Source organism: Lissotriton vulgaris, chromosome 8, assembly GCF_964263255.1.
Source record: "Lissotriton vulgaris chromosome 8, aLisVul1.2, whole genome shotgun sequence".
In the NCBI taxonomy this organism is placed as follows: domain Eukaryota; kingdom Metazoa; phylum Chordata; class Amphibia; order Caudata; family Salamandridae; genus Lissotriton; species Lissotriton vulgaris.
This window is the reverse complement of record NC_141696.1, coordinates 1,001,325,103-1,001,343,045: the sequence shown is the minus strand read 5'-3', so window position 1 is coordinate 1,001,343,045 and position 17,943 is coordinate 1,001,325,103. Positions and strand designations below refer to the sequence as shown.

Below are 17,943 nucleotides of genomic sequence, written 5' to 3'. Positions count from 1 at the left end.
GCCCACATTCTCCGTCACGTCTTTGTCTCTTGTCCAGACCCTCCCCTCCATCTCCTGAATAGTTCCCTCTCTCAAGGCATAGTGCCCAATTCTATGAAATCCGCGGTCATTGTGCCCATTCTGAAGAAACCGGGAGCAGATCCTTCTGTCCCGGCCAATTTCCGCCCCATCTCCCTCCTACCTTTCCTGGCCAAGGTGCTTGAGCGCCATGTCACCTGCGCTCTGAGTTCCTTTGTGGAGAAACACGGTGCCCTTGCCCCCCGTCAAGCCGGTTTTCGCCCCGCACACTCCACGGAGTCTGTTGTTATGTCGGTCCTTGACACCCTCAGGGAGGGTATGGACACCAATCAGCACCAGGCGCTTGTGCTCCTCGATCTCTCAGCCGCCTTCGATACGGTGGACCACAACACCTTACTCTCCCGTATCGCGGCGGCGGGGATCGGGGGGAGTGCCCTGGTCTGGTTGTCCTCCTTCTTGAGTGACCGTACCCAGGCTGTCCGCCTGGGTGACTACACAGCGGACACCCGAAGAGTTCAGTGCGGGGTTCCCCAGGGTTCCTCTCTCTCTCCCCTCCTATTCAATCTGTATATTGCCCCTCTTATTTTCTCTCTTCAACAGATGGAGGTCACTGTATTTAATTATGCGGATGACCTCCAGCTGGTCTTCAATCTTTCTTCTCCTTCCGCTACACTAAATTTTCAAACTGTTATGCTTCATATCAGGGACTGGATGAACCACAACCACCTTAAACTCAACCCCGATAAAACAGAACTGGTGTTGACGGGTGGTTCATCCAGCCCCTGGTCCCCTCTCTTCTGGCCTCCCTCTCTTGGTCCCTCTCCTGTCCCCTCACCCTCAGTCAAAACCTTAGGCATTAAACTCAATTCGCAACTCACCCTTCACTCCCAGGTTAGCTCTGTGGTATCTTCTTCCTTTCTTTCACTGCGCACAATTCGTAGGGTGTCCCGATTTTTCACTTTCTCCGCACTAAAACTCATCATCCTGGCCATGGTGGTGTCCCGCCTGGACTACGGGAACGCCCTGTATGCCGGCATTCCCGCATACAGTCTGCGTCGCCTTCAACAAATACAGAACCAGGCGGCCCGCCTGGCCTACAATCTTCCCAAATTCCACCATTCTACCCCTCTCCTGAAACAACTGCACTGGCTCCCCGTGCGAGCTAGAATTCAATTCAAGCTCGCATGCATTACTTTCCTGGCCCGCTCCAGTTCGGCGCCAGCTTTCATCTCCTCGGAGATCGTCCCTTATGTCCCTACTAGGGCTCTACGATCCTCCACCCAGTCCCTCCTTACCATCCCACGTTTCCGGAGAAAGAAGTGGGGTGGATCTAAATTCGCTGTCCTTGCCCCTACCCTCTGGAATTCCCTTCCCCTTGAACTTCGCTCCATCCCCCTCTATTCACAATTCCGCAAAAGCCTCAAAACCCATCTTTTTACTAAATCCTTTGACTAATTGCTCGTTTTGACCTCCCTACCTCCTCCCTCAGTCCCCGTTCGCTATAGCGCCAAGAAGCCGCTGGTATACGTGCGCTTAAGAAGTACTTTTAAACTCAAACTAAACTCAAACGTAACATTTAGCTGAGGTCAGAGAGGCGAATACAGCTACATGGACTTGTCCCACATACTTGCACAATGGGGGCATAAAATCTAAGCATTTAAAGCTTTGCGAAAGCATGCACAGGTATGCCCATATATCCATGTTGCTGCTTTGCATATTTCACATATGGAATGCTTGCAATCTGTGCTGCTGCAGCATTGTCTTTTGTTAATGTCCCCCAGGAGAGCCAGGTAATAGTTCTCTACCGGAGTAGATCCACTATTGTAGGCCTTCTACAGTTCACCTAGGTAACCATGAGTGTGGCATAGCCTAGGCACTTACTGTTGGCTCAAATGCAACAAAAAGCTGAGGGTGTCAACATAAATTTTGCACAAGCTAAAACAACTCCTTGTAACCAATGAGGCTCCCCTAGTATTTTTGCAACTTAAAAGGTTCATAAAGAATGCTGAGGATTTATGAGTTTGTAACTTGCATTGAGTGAGGAGTACTTCAAAGGCCACAAAATTAAAGGACAGAGATTAGAAGTACTTATTGAGTTGTTTCCACATCAAATGGGAAAGCTTGCAGGGTTTCATGGGTATTTCACAGCCACATAATGTTCTGGAGGGATCTGAATTTTGGGTGTAGATGGACCAAAACTTAGTATTTAACCCTAAGAAGTTGGGGTAATTGTTTTCTTAGTGTGCAAGATATGGGGTGGAATTTAAAAGGGGGTGTTTAGATGTTCATTAACGAGAAATTAGTTAGACCTCATGGCTTTCCCAGCCATGTCCTTTATGTATAACGCCTGCTGGTGTGAAAGAGCGTGTACAAATGTGTGGGGATGTGAGATATTTTGTAGTGAAAAGTGAATGGATAGGCTGATAAAGATTAAGAGGAGACAGAATAACAGTCTCTGAAAAAATATTACCCAGATGTGCTATTGCTGTAGAAAACTCCTCTTACTAGGGACTAACAAACATTTGTAATGCACTAGTTCTCGCATTTTCAAAACTTTAAGCTATTGGCATTGTAAATGACAATTCCTTTTATTTATGTGCACTTTGTACTTATAAGAAGAAAACAAAAATGCCTAACCACCATCATTTGTACACAAAATTCAAAAGGTCAAAAACACTGCTTGTCTAATTTGACCAAGTATTTTTATTTATACCACTTGCTTATATCTGTTTTTACATTTTTAAAGGAAACATTTTATCAGCAAATAAGACACCTGTACATCCACATATTTACACTAATATACAATGGAATTTACAAACAAATGTTTGACATTACAAAAAAACTTTAAATCAAATGAGTATCAACATCCTACATAAAACACAAGACTATTAGACAAGACCATACATCATGTAATCATGTGCCTTGAAAAATAACACTTCAATCAATTCAAAATCAAAGGAGTTATGTCAATAAATAACGACTATTTGGACCAGCATTTGCTGGTTTAATACTTTGAATGACCAAAAGTCCTTATTAAATGCCGACGCGTTTCGATTCCATGACAAAGTTCCTGGGATCTCTTCAGGGCGTTGTCATTGTATCAGATCATTTCAGAAGGAATGGGAACTGAGGGATTCATTCTATTGCTTCCACAAGCTTTGTCACGTGGAAGTGCAACCTTTTAAGTCTTCCTTGTCTATTTCATTTTTGCCTCCGTATTAAATGGAGAACGCCATTCTTTTTTCTTCTTTTTTTGACAAAAGAGAATCACTGATTGCAGGATTTTACTGGTGAAATTCTTAAACTTTGTAATAATGGACTTCCGGGTATTACATTCCGGCGGAATTATGGCTTAAATGTGGCGTGATGTCCTTCACAGGCAATTCCAATAACGATAGTGAGTTTGCTCGCTCCCCGCTGCTGCTTACTAACTCCACGATCGCATCACAATGTAATGTACTTATAGTCATTGCTTGCAGGTTTCAAAACACATAAATAAAAGGCATTGTCATTTACAATGCCAAACGCTCAAAATCTCTCAAATGCGAGACCTATTGCATTGCAAATGCTTGTTTGATGTATTGCTTGTTAATCCACAATCGAAAAAAGTAAATATATTACATTTTTTGGTTTCACCACAGACCGCTTTGGCTGTCTATTACAAGCGCTCTTATCATCAATATATTAATAAGATGCACAGAGAATGATATGGACAGAGTGGGCGTTGCATCAGCCCACTTCAGCCATTGGTTAATGTGTGTTTACATGCTTTGCCATTGCTTTGATGCGCTTTCAATCAAGACAACGAGATTTTGAGGATGGTTGCGTTCTCCCAATAATGTTCTCAGAATCTTTTCGTGATGGGATTGAGTAATTATTTTTGTAAAACTGCCAGTGCAACATGGCATGCCACTTGAAAGCAAGGCCTTGTCTGTGCTCTTTCGATCTGTTTACTTTGCTGGTACAACATCTTAATTATTGATTTCACGTTTTCCTGCTTTCTGTTTGCATGCCTAGGCGTGTACAAAATAAATGTATTAACCAATCTTGCTGGTTCTGAAACTGTTTTGCGAGAGATCATAATAAGTAGGCTTTAGTTGAAAATACAGAATGCATGTCCCTCGATGGATGTGTGTATTCTTAGCTGTGTGTGTTTTGAGGATCGGGAAGTATTTTAATGCTTGTATTAAACTGAAACAACTGTGTGTTAGGATCCTCTCGAATCAGGGATACGAGGGAGGTTGTTCTGATCAGAGGGAAAGACCTTGAAACACCACTGTGAAGGAGGGAATCCGAATGCTCGGAGTGTATTGAAATGGGAATTTTGTTAGTAGATGGACTATGGGGATTATGACACAGGGCCTCCTTGCACAGTGGCTTTATATAATCTTCTGTTTTTAAGCACTCCGCTAAATTCTGGGTTAACAATATCGTACTCTTGTTGTTATGATGGAATTACCACGAGGTTCTGGTCAGCTGGAACAGCCATGCCTTTCCAGTTCGGCTTGAATTCGATCTTCACATTACAAGCATTATACAGGTGTAAAGTGCTCCAGGTGCAGGAAGCGTGACCTTCTGAGCTTGGAAAGGGGACCTACTAAGCAATTACCTTTGAAGCTTTGAATTTTGCAACAGAGGTTTCTTAACACCAACGTTGGCTCCAAACAAACCAAAACAACAACAGAAAACAGAAAACAGGTTAAGCTGGGCTAATTGTAAAAATGATATTGTACATCCAGTTCTTGCCAACGGGCACACGCAGCAACACCTGGCGAGGGCATACCTGTTAAAACGTGTCCTTTGACTCAAGATATATAATCTTTTCTCGAGAAAATATATTAAAAAATTCAATGTTTGATTTTTTTACTGCTTGCATGTTAAGGAAAATGTAAATACAACTAAAGTTCATACTTTGTCTTCGCACCACGATCTTCCATCCATCCTGTGCTTATTATACCCCTCGCCAGATAAATTAACTTAATTACATCTTGGTCGTGTCACTAATGCTAAGCAATTTTCACATTAATTTTAGCCGGTAATTGCATTAACATGCATACCAAATACGCCCAAGCCCTCACCTATTAAACGGTTAAGTTCCATGTTTTGACCCAGGCTATTTACAAAGTGGGGGTTGGTGGATGGGCAAAGCTCTAGATAACCTGTTTGACAATAACTCATTAAAAAGCCACACTTACGCTTGCTTTCATGTTTTTTCAAAAAACAATTTACTAATTTTTAGGTCAAGCCTGGACAGCGCCTGCGCTGCTCTGTGAGGCATGCTGTATTGAGGTATGGAATAGAATCTCTGCCCATTTCCCGCCCATCTTTGCGATTGGCTCTTGTTACTATCCTTTCAAAATTGTTGCTTTTGATTGATAAATGTGCTTAGTAGTCCCTCCTTGGTACCGCCATGTCTGCATTTGTAACTTTCCATAAGGACTGGACTTTTTACTTGTGTTGTTACACTGTCTGCTTTATCTAGTCTGTGAGCATCATTTTCTATAATGATCTCTCACTATTTCACCCACAACATGCTTTCCTTCAAGGCAGCATGCCTCCAGCTTTTATATTTTTAATGGTAATGGCTGCAGGTCCGCTTTAACTATAGCGTCTGTGCTTATTTTTTTATTTTTTTGCAGTGCAGGCCGCTTTAACGAAAACGGCCATGCTTATTTATTTATTTAATTTGCAGGGTGGTCCTATTTAGCTATAGCAGATGTGCTTTTTTGTTTAATTAATTTTCCAGCGCGGTCCAGTTTAACTTTAGAGATCACGCTTCAGAACCTTTGTTTATTTCTTATTTTTGGGGGAAAGCGCTCCATACCGCGCTTTCACTTTAATGTTGGCAGTGTCCCTTTCTTTAGATGCTGCTCACTGTAACCTCAACACGGCGAGCAGCGTCTAAAGAAAGGGGCGCAGCCAGCATTAAAGTGGTGTCGCATTTGCAAGAGTTTGAGCCATTTGCATTAGAAATAACAATGTCTTTTATATGTGTGTTGGGTTTAAAAACACATAAATAAATGATATTGTCATTTACTATGCCACTAGCATAAACGCTTGCAAATACGAGACCAATTTCATTGAAAATGTTTGTCTCGTTTAATTAAATTATTAAAAACGGAAAACGTGTAAAATATTCTTGATCTGGTAATTATTCCACGATCGCCTGTCCTAGAAGAAAATAATGTTCAAGCCCTTTCATTGCCTCTTGGGAGCCCATTTCACCAAGTATATATTTCTAATTACACACAAGGCAGCAAATCTACAGATGCCAAATCCCAACCCTGTTAGTTCCGCTACCTCTGTACCCTCTGTATTGCAACACTTATATTGACTGTCTGATATTATGAGCTCTATTTTATAGACCCCACAACTTCTCAACTGTATAAGGACATCACCTTCTTAAAAAACACACCCTCTTAGCCTCCACACCTGTTAACAGCCCTACGCCAATTCTGCCTCCATAGTTATCTGGGGAGTGCCCCATGTCTGTGATTTCCCAACTCCCCTCCACTAGGCACACATTCACAAATAATTTATAGTATTTTGTCAATTCTTGGTAATTTCAAGTCCCAGAAGCTTTGTATGGATTCATAGTCCTGTTGATTTTCTTACACACTCCGTAGTTTTATCCTTTTGGTCCACAAATAACGAATCTGTGGAATTCCTACAATGTATCATGGAAGGGTCCCAGCTGTCCACATTTCACAAGCACCCATTACTCTATCAAACCTCCAGAACTGTATTCTTGAGTAATGTATTTTATGCATTAACGCAAGTTGTATCATATGGAACCCAGACCGCATGGGAACATCTCAGGGTGTGCTAGGGTCTCATCCCACTGCTCATCATTCCGTGCCCCAACATGTCTATCTCATCTCAATTTGTTTAGCTTGTTTGTGTGTAGTTCCCCAGAGTGATATAATTTATCAACACTGCCTTCCTCTGTAAATGTTCATCACTGAGGATGGTTTCTAATAGAGAGGCGTCCGATATATCACCTTCGATGAATATATATTTTCTAATGACTTGCCTTATTTGCAAGAACCTCAAAGCCTGTGTCTTGTTAGAGTTCCCTCTGTAGGTTGCACATTTTTTTCATTTTACTTTTCTCATTTGTGCCTTAAGGGTGGGATCCCACTTGTTTTTCTTTTTTTGTGCTGTCACCCACCAATAGTGGCATTTTTTTTTGTAAGCTTGTTTTTCTGACCTGTTCTCAGGACACTCCCGCGCGGCCACCAGCTGTAGCGTGTGCGTCCCTCCCCGCTGCTGCCCTCAGCCTCGCTGAGCCCGCCCCGACGACCCCGCCCCCCGCTGTAGTAGCCTGATTGTTTGGATTTTGACTGCATTATTTGTTTCGTTATTTGGCCTTTCTGTACTGTCCCCATACTGTTGTGGGCTGCTTTGTTATTGTTTTGCCTCGTTGTTCTTGCCGCTTCCCTCTCTGCCCCCTGTGCCCCCCGCCCCGCTCCCCGCTTCCCGCCGTCGTGCGTGCGGCCACGCCCCCTTTTCCTTCTGTACCCTCCCCGCCTCCTGGCTGCTCCTCCCTCGCTCCCACTTCGCCATAAATGGCGACCGCGCGTACGCGCAGCGGGCGCGCCGATTGTGCGCCGAAGGCACGCCAAAGGTAAGCCCGTTTGCGCCCGTCCGCGCCTGGACCGCGCCCAGCACCAGGACCCCTGGCCCCCGCAGACACCAGCCCACCCGCCGGACCTACGACACCACCGAACTCAACGCAGTCAACACCGGCCGGATCCCGGGATGCTACAGAGCCACCCCGAGGCGCACCCACGGACCCTTCAGCTGCCACTCCTGCAAGTTCTCCTGCATCCGCACCTGCACCGCACCAACACCCACCAAGCCGAGAACCAGCAGCAACCACCTAAAGTGCATCCTGCTCAACACCCGCTCCGTCCACAGACACGTCGTCGAGCTCTGGAACCTCCTCGACACAACATCACCAGATGTCGCCTTCTTCAGGGAAACCTGGATGAACGCCTCCTCTGCTCCCGACATCGCCATCGCCATCCCAGACGGTTACAAGACCATCCGGAGGGACCGCGGCAACCAGACCGGAGGAGGCATCGACATCATCCACAGGAACACCATCCGCATCACGAGCAACTCCGACGACACCCTCACAACCGCCGAACAACTGCACTTCCAGATCCACACCGACCCCAGGACTACACTCAGAGGCACCATCATCTACAGACCCCCGGGACCACGCACACAATTCAGTGAAGACATCGCCGACTTCATCAGCCCGCACGCCCTCCCCTCCGCTGACTACATCCTCCTCGGGGACCTCAACTTCCACTTGGAGAACAACAACGACCGCAACACCGCCACCCTACTGGACAACCTCACCACCCTCGGTCTCAAGCAGCTGGTGACCCCCCCCACCCACTACGCCGGACACACACTCGACCCCGTCTTCTCCTCCAGCAAGGACATCACCTTCAGCCACGCCACTGGAATCCACTGGACGGACCACAGCTGCGTCCACTTCAGCTACAGAAAGAACACGATCCACCACCACCAGCAACAGGTTGCACGCAGAAGATGGAACAAGATCACAGCCGACCAGCTCGCCGCTTCCTTGAGACAGGACCCCCCCGCCAGCTCAGTGAACCCCAGCCAGGCCACCAACAACCTCACAAAGTGGATCAGCAACTGCGCAGACGACCTTGCCCCGCTGAGGACCCCGCCCAGCAGACCCGGCAGCAAGAAAGCTCCATGGTTCACCGACTAACTCAAGAGCTCCAAGAGGAACTTCCGAACCCTCGAAAGAGCCTGGCGCAGAGACCCAACACCAGACAACATGACCGCACTCAAGATCGCCACTCGAAAACACCACCAACTGATCCACACCACCAAGAAAACCGCATTCAAGGAACGACTGGACAACAATGCCCACAACAGCTAGGAACTCTTCAACATCGTCAAAGAGCTCTCCAACCCCAGCGCCGGAAACAACAACATCACCCCATCACAAGACCTCTGCAACTCCCTCGCCTCCTACCTCCACAACAAGATCGCGGACATACACAACAGCTTCAGCACACAGCCAGCGCACCCCACGACAGCACCTGCACCCCCTACCACCACCCTCCGCGCCTGGACCCCGATCAACACCGAGGAAACCCTACGCACGATGAACTCCATCCACTCCGGATCTCCAACCGACCCCTGCCCTCACCACGTCTTCAACAAGGCCGACGCCGTCATCGCCCCCCACCTGCGGGACATCATCAACACCTCCTTCGACACCGGGACCTTCCCGGAGAGCTGGAAGCATGCCGAACTCGGCGCTCTACTGAAGAAACCATCAGCGGACCCCACCAAACTCAAAAACTACCGCCCCATCTCGCTCCTCCCGTTTCCGGCCAAAGTCATCGAGAAGACAGTCAACAAGCAGCTGACCGCCTTCCTCGAGACAAATGGATCCCTCGACTACTCGCAGTCCGGCTTCCGGGCCAACCACAGCACCGAGACCGCACTCATCGCAGCCACTGACGACATCCGAGCCCTGCTCGACAACGGGGAAACAGCGGCCCTCATCCTCCTGGACCTCTCCGCGGCTTTCGACACTGTCTGCCACCGCACCCTAGAGCAGCGCCTCAGCAACGTCGGAATCCAGGAGAAGGCACTAGAATGGATCATCTCCTTCCTCGCCGGAAGGACACAGAGAGTCCGCCTCCCCCATTCAGATCAGAAGCCACCGAGGTCATCTGCGGCGTTCCTCAGGGCTCCTCGCTCAGCCCCACCCTCTTCAATGTCTACATGAGCCCCCTTGCGGCCATCGCACGCAACACAACCTCAACATCATCTCTTACGCCGACGACAGCCAGCTGATCCTCTCCCTCACCAACGACCCCGCCACCGCCAGAGCCAACCTTCACGAGGAGATGAAAGACGTAGCCGAATGGATGAAGAACAGCCACCTGAAACTGAACTCAGACAAGACGGAAGTCCTCATCCTAGGATCTTCGCCCTCCGCCTGGGACGACTCCTGGTGGCCCCCTGCCCTGGGCAGCGCACCCAAACCAACAGACCACGCACGCAACCTGGGCTTCATCCTGGACTCTTCCCTCTCCATGACCAGACAAGTCAACGCCGTTTTCTCGTCATGCTTCAACATCCTGCGCATGCTACGTAAGATCTTCCGGTGGATCCTCACCGAGACCAGGAAGACGGTCACCCAGGCCCTCGTCACCAGCCGACTGGACTACGGTAACTCCCTCTACGCCGGAACCACTGTCAAACTCCAGAAGAGACTCCAACGAACCCAGAACGCCTCAGCAAGACTCATCCTGGACATCCCCCGGCACGGCCACATCTCCGGACACCTGAGAGACCTGCACTGGCTCCCGGTCAACAAGAGAATCACGTTCCGACTCCTCACCCACGCACACAAAGCCCTACACAACCAAGGCCCAAGATACCTCAACAGCCGCCTCAACTTCTACACTCCCACACGCCAGCTTCTATCAACCAACCTCGCCGCCGTCCCCCGCATCCCAAGAGCCACCACGGGAGGAAGATCCTTCTCCTACCTCGCCGCCAAGACGTGGAACTCCCTCCCGACCCACTTCCGCCTGACCCAAGACCACCTCGCCTTCAGGAAGCAGCTCAAGACCTGGCTGTTCGAGCAGTAGCGGACCCCCTCTCCCCAAGCGCCTTGAGACCCTCCGGGTGAGTAGCGCGCTATATAAATGCTGTGATTGATTGATTGATTGACCTCTTTAGTTGTTTGATGGTGTTCACGGTACATCTGCCATTTTGCCGCCTTCATTTTTTCATACAATGCATGCAAGTACTAATCAATACCAAATAAATGCCTGCCAATCATAAAGATGGGTCTGCCTAGGAAGCATATAACCTGTCATTTATTTAGAGATCTGAGAATGCTGTCTCTCCTTCATATGTATCTACAGTGAAACCTTGGTGCTTCTGCCCTACCATAATAATTACCTGTCCATATCCTTTTTTGGGCTCTAGGCAGACTTGGGCTTGACTTTAGATTGAACTGCTATTTTTGTCTGTCTGAGTTCTCTGCTCTTAATTTTACGGGCTTCCTTCCTATCCTTGTTTTTTTGTTCCGCCCTGGATCTTTCCAATCTCATTGGGCTTGTTGGATGAGTTGTATCCTTCCAAGGCTTACTCAAGGAAACACTTTTATTTATTGGTATTCAGCACTTCATGGTATTGCAAGTCTTTCCTTGCCCTCCTCCCATTTCTTTTTTATCTCCCACCCACCAACTCATGCCATCTCTTCTCCGCCCGCCTGTGATCCTAGATGTTCGCTGTCCAACTTGCAAACCCAATGGGAGTGTGATTTAAAAATTGTTTTATTATTAATTCATTTTTTTGTGGGGCTAGAAGCTGCAAAGTGCTTCTCGGTGCTTGCTTCCTTTCTTATGGTTCGTTTGCACCCCTTTTCCCCACATTTTAATTTCCATTCTATCGTAACTCTCCACCATGTTAGAACCGTAAATACAAAATGGGTACCATGCCCTATGAAGCATGCAAACACGTGTGCCACTTGTCATAATGCACGTGTCACAACACACATGCGCCATGACCTGCAAAGGCAGTTGTCACAATGCACACACCTACATCTTAGAATGCATTTCCTTTCATAGAAAACACGTTCCAACACTGACAGCCATGCATGTGCATACACCTTGACACAAGAATTCATGTGCCAGTGAAGACAAGCATCGGCAAAGCCAAAAGCATGGAATTTGAAATCCAAGACCTATTGACTTTGCCAATGCTTTAGCAGTCTCAATGTAAGATCTATTGCGCTTCTGAGTTCATAACTCATAATTGATATTGCACTAATATTCCTCCCCAGGACCCCCCCACCCCTCCCACCCCTCCCTCCCCCCCAACCACCACCACCCTACCCCTCCTCTAAACTTGTGCCTCTGGCTTTGTATTCCATAGCTTTGTTCATGTGCGTCAGTTAAGGCTCGAGTTGAAACCTAATACTTGACTTTGTAGCATGTGAGCAGTCACACTTTATAGTACAATTGTGCTGTGATTAACAACCTGCATGTATTACTCACACAACACACAACTACTTTTGGATTGTGAGTTACTGACCAGTGTGTTGAGTCATGAAATAACGGTTTCCCATATTTTATAACTCTTTTTATAGGTGCTGGTAACAGTGGACCCACTTACTGTAATTGTGGGCCACATTGATGGTTTTTATAGATATAAAACCGTCTTAGAATTGGAACAAACATCTCGACCTGATTGTTGTAATTGGGTTGAGCGTTTCATTCCCCTCTGAGTTTTAATCTGCCTATTTGGGGACATCTAATAAAGCTATAAGTCCACCATAAGGTAGTTTTACTTTATTTTTAGTGTAAGAAGCACTTTCGCACATACCCAATCCACACCTAGCTCTCAGAGGGACTCCACTTGATTTATCAAATCACTCAAAGAGCTCCTTCTGTGGCCTCCTTTTTGGTCTAGGCAGGGACATTTTATGATTTTCATGGTGTGAGGAGGAGTCTCTTGGTGAAGCATGTCACCTAAGGGTAAGAAGGGGGTCTTTTTCCTAAATAGGTCAGATTTCTCTGAGATATGAGTTCTAGAAGTTCATCTTAATTGTACGTGAATGGTTGCATCTCTTTGTGTGTTACATATAGTTGTTTTGGGTAACTGATGCTTGTTTAGATCATCAAAGTTTCTTCATACCCTCTTGTGAATGTAGTCTTTAATGTTATCTATATCCGATCTTCCATCTGGTGTCTGACTGCACCACTGCTTTTAAGACCATAATAAACAAGAGGTAAGACATAACTGGTCCCTCCGTTTTAATGCTGACAGAAGACCTGTACTGTTGCTGCTTCCTAGTCTGGTATCCAACTGAAGAGGTTTAGTAACTGTGTGTTCAACCTCAATAAGAACAAGTTTGTGATACAGTCAGCCCTACCTGTTCAATTCCCTCTCAAAACATTTGGGTCCAACCTTCTAGTCTCTCATAAACTGAGAACTCCAGTCACAATCACACTAGACTTGCCTATCCACACATGTAGCACTCTACACTGAGTTAGGTAAATTAATGTAGACAAATGACTACCCGGCAAGGAAAACTTAAATAGAAATGTGTAAGGCACTTACTTAGCTGGTAATCCCTTGATATTAGTAAGAGGGTATTTATAAGGGGGTTGGGCTGATTTGGATCTTGCTTAACTATTAGACTGTAGTGCTGGGGCATCTGTCTATAGACAGGCCAGAGTTTGTGGTGGTACTCGATATTTGTCAACAAGATCATGCAGGTTATGTAATGGATCACTTTGGGAATTACCAGCTCTTAGCCAACTCCGGTCTGTTAAGAGCTCTAAATAGCAGATAGTTTTAGAGTGGACAGATTAATGGAATGCTCTTTTTTTCCTTCAGAAGGATGAAAAGATGAGCAGGATTCAAATTTATGACATGCAGAGTACAAACACATGGGCATCCGCATTGAAAGGCTTATTCTATCTTGCAGGATTTGTGTCAAGGTAGGAAGGGACACCTAGCAGGGTATTAGTGGGGTAGCATGATCAAGTACTTCATAAGGATAAAAAGATGTGTGAGCTTGCACAGAAGAGGTATACTGTGAATATAGGAGCAGGTAACGCCTGAATGTATGGGACATCAATTATTTGTCTGAGATAAGCAGGGTGCCTGGAGCACCTGCCCGGTAATGAGGATGCGTGAGCTACATATATACAAAGATGGAAGGAGCAAATATCTACAAGAGATTTGTGAGTGGAGTGTGGATATTGACAGGAGATGTTGAGATGGAAGATCTGAAGGTTAGCTAAGGATTTGAGGGACAAGAGGAGCTGGTACCAATCAAAGGTGCGCACTGATTATGAGAGTATACCTATCAGAGATGCTTGAAATAGGAGAGGATACCTACTAGATATGTTTGATGGCGGTACAGATATCTGTCACGAATGTGTAGAGTAGTAGAAGCTGGTAACTTCCAGGAATGTGAGTGATTGCAGAAGGTACCAATGAAAGATGGCATGGCGAGGGTAGATGTCGACCAGGAATATTAAGATGCCATAAAACTGATCTGAGGAGACTGTGAGCTATTCATAACAGGCAATGACCACGAAAATGTGGAAATACAGATGTGTGGAATCTATCAGGACTGTATTTATTTGCATGAGTGGGTACCTGCAAGTGATTTGTGAGATGGATAGTGCAAACAATTATTGAGGCTGTTTGGATGGCCATGTCAATATAAGGGATGAGTTAAGTGCCAGGAGTTTTTAATTCACAGAAAGTTGTGTTGAGTTATAAAGTGGGTACCTACAGGAGTTGTCTGCCACGGCCGGTGGAAGTGCTTCCAGTTGTTTTTTTGTTTTTTTTTGAAAATGTGTTTATTCACAGTATAGACATGAACAGTAACATACATTTGTCACACATGGTAATAGCCTGTATCCTGCAGTTCACTTTCTTGATGGATAACAATACATGTATTAAGCATTTTCAGTTTTCATTACAATTCAACTACTTCTATATGAACTCCCCAACCCACCCACCTCCCTCCCGGCACTAGCACACAACCAGTAGATTTACATATAGTACGTGGTTACAACAGTACACTTGCTTCCAGTTGTTTTGTCGGATTGTGGGCCCAAGTACCCATACAGTTGCTAGCAGTAATGTTGATATACCTAATAAGCATGCAAAAAATGTCTTGGGTAGGAATCTTCCAGCATATTTAGATAGGTGGGAGGTATGAATAATTACCGGAGATGTCTGTGATGTTTGGTGCAGGAATCTATTGGGGATGTGTGATGTGCTGTGATCTGTTGGGTACCTACAAGGGTCCTGTGAGGGATGTGTGAGACGGAGAGTGTGAAGGCGGGTATCATCATGCGGTCTTATAACTTTTTACTTAATCTACAAAATCCTCAGTAAGATTGCAGAAGAACTGTAGCGGCGATGATTGGATATGCTGATTGGATGTTGAGTTGCATGTTGTTTTGTAGTTCACTTCCCCAGGTGTCTTGTGAAGTGTTGAGTGTTTATAGTCCAAGATTGTTTTCTTTTGTAACTGATGGTGATGAGTTGGAAAATTAGAAGCGTAAATTCTTGCCTCCAGTCAAATTATAAACTCATTCAAGGGTAGGTGCTGAAGAAGACTAGACCGCAAGACGGAGTTGAGGAACGTAGCTCTTTTTGATGTTTGAGCGGAAAGCAATACTTGCTTTGTATTGGTGGAGTTATTTGAGAAGCTTCACGACCACACATCCTTTAGGTTGCTAAAATATTACGTCACATTGACTTATTTTGGCAGTATGCCTGACTTATCTTAATCAGGTGTTTTCCCGTTTTATAAAGTCCTGTTGTTCCTTTGTGCTTATCAATCCTCTGTTCATATCATTTCAGGTTCAGACAACTTCAACTCACTACAGAAAGCAAGGTGTCTGAACTTCTTCATCAGTCGAAACTGAAAGCTTTTGAAGCTGAACGTGCCCATATGGTGGAAGAAGAAACTGCCAGGAACCTCATGCAGTGTCAGCTGGAATGTGAGAAGTACCAGAAAAAACTAGAGGTATGTCAAGTGGAGAATAGCTGCAGGCTGTCCGCCTGTTAACATTTTTGCTTACTTTTCTATATTCGTGTCTGTTTTTGTTGTTGTTAAAAAAAGACAGTTGTGATAGGCCCTTATTAAAATTTCAACTATTTATACAGCCTATTAAATAGTGTAGTGAAGTGGGATGTTTACATCATGCATTTTCGAATCCAGTGTAAATATTTTCCCAGTATTTTATTGAAATAAATGCATGTTTGTAAGCAGTGGCTATTATTAAATTGTAGTGTTATCTTCCATTTTTTTCTTGTCCCTCACCGCCCTACTTTAGAGTACCAGGGCAACAGTTCTAACCTCTGTGCTCGATTAAACATGAATTCATATGTCAAAATGGTGGTTCTTACCTCAATGATATTAGGACATGCATTACCAACATGTCTCGTATGGAAAGGTCAAAGTGAACTGAGTCAGCCTTTTCTCCTCACTTCAGTTTTCACATTTCAAAATTTCTCAATTAAAACTACATCACAGTGCTAGAGTCACCTGCTCCAATGTTTTAACAGTTTGGGGTTGTGAAAAACTCACAGGTGTTTTAATTCGGCAAGTAGTATTACGTTGCCCACTTCTGTATGAGTAGGCATCCGTGGTCTAATTTTTGGCCTACATTTGAAGTGATTTGAAAATGTATTTCTATAATTATTCTAAATTGTGTTTTGGTTTTGGCATAGTGTATGGTACTTTCATAATTGCCTCAAGTTTAGCAAAAGTTAGACTCACTCAAACCAAATCTATATTTTATAGGCAAAATATTTTGACCATAATATTTTCTGTTTTGACTTTACTCTTTTCATGACTATTCTTTCCCTGAAAGCACTTGTGAATCTGCTTTAATAGAAGGTTGAAGTAAATGTTTTTATGGTGAGACTGGAAAAGACTCCCAGTATTTCTTGCTGGTGGACAGGAAGAAAACAATTCTTAAGTGCAAAGACAGATTGTTCCATTGGAGGTTGTGCCTTTCAAGTAAATGTTCAGATCCTTGAATTGCGTTTAGTGGAGTAGTACTTGACAACTTGTTTCAGCCAGTTCAAGTTCAGATTTAGTGATTGGCTTCCAGCAGTCTTGTAATTTTAGCGACAAGCCCCCTTTGGAACTGCATTCTCACTTGATTCAGAAACTCAATTTCCTTCTCATCTGGCCATAAAGGTATCCTGCAACTCTCTCCTGGTTTTTAATCGGTATGTCACATTGCCCGAGTAATTCTCTTGGTACACATCCAGTGACCAAGTCTATCTGCTGTGGTGATCCTGAGAAATTTTTGCTTGAGAAGTAGGACAAAACTGAGGTCCTCATCCTCGGCTCCAACCCCTGCGCGTGGGACGACTCCTGGTGGCTGACCACGCTGGGAGCTGCCCCGATACCCACTAACCACGCACGCAACCTGGGGTTCATCCTGAACTCAACGCTCTCTATGACCCAGCAAGAAAACGCTGTCTCCTCCTCCTCCTGCTTCAACACCCTCCGCATGCTCCACAAAATCTGCAGATGGATCCCCACCGAAACCAGAAAGACGGCCACCCAAGCCCTCGTCAGCAGCAGACTGGACTACGGCAACGCCCTCTATGTGGGAACCACAGCCAAACTCCAGAAACGACTCCAACAAATACAGAACGCCTCCACACGCCTCATCCTTGGACTCCCTCGCCACTTCCACATCACGGCCCACCTGAGAGACCTGCACTGGCTCCCGGTCAACAAGAGGATCACCTTAAAACTCTTCACCCACACTCACAAAGCTCTCCACAACGCTGGACCAGCCTACCTCAATGAACGACTCTCCTTCTACACCCGCATCCGCCAGCTTCGCTCCACTGACCTCGCCACCGTCCCACATATCCGCCGTACAACCACCGGCGGCAGATCATTCTCCCACCTCGCCGCCAAGACATGGAACAACCTCCCCATCCACCTGTGGCAGACCCAGGACCTCCTGACCTTCAGGAGACTCCTCAAAACCTGGCTGTTCGATCAGTAGCTGCTTCTTTCCCTCTCCCTTGAGCGCCTTGAGACCCTCACGTGTGAGTAGTGCGCTTTACAAATGTCTGATTGACCTAGTTCCTTCCTCGAGCACCCTGTTTTGCCGTCCTACATTTACTTTGCCCCTACATCTGCCTACTGTGAGGAGGAATGTTGCTGAGCCATCACCGAAGGGCTGAATTGCAGGAAATGAAAAATGTTGGCCTCCTCCAGTTTTCTGCTGCAGTCTTACCAGCTAGAACCACAAGCAGTGTAACAAGTACTGCAGGCACCAAGAAACTCTTACCTTTGTGAAGTCCACCTCCCTTGTCCGCCGCCTGGTATAGGTTTGC

The 17,943-nt window shown here is 45.8% G+C and overlaps 1 protein-coding gene across 1 annotated transcript in view; it reads left to right on the top strand.

Annotated features, from left to right (window-relative positions):
- Positions 1-17,943, top strand: part of PIBF1 (progesterone immunomodulatory binding factor 1) — a 797,165-nt gene that overhangs the window by 322,845 nt on the left and 456,377 nt on the right. The window contains exon 11 of the mRNA XM_086933412.1: positions 15,433-15,598. Coding sequence (XP_086789538.1) covers positions 15,433-15,598 — 166 coding nt within the window. The remainder of the gene's footprint in view (positions 1-15,432; positions 15,599-17,943) is intronic.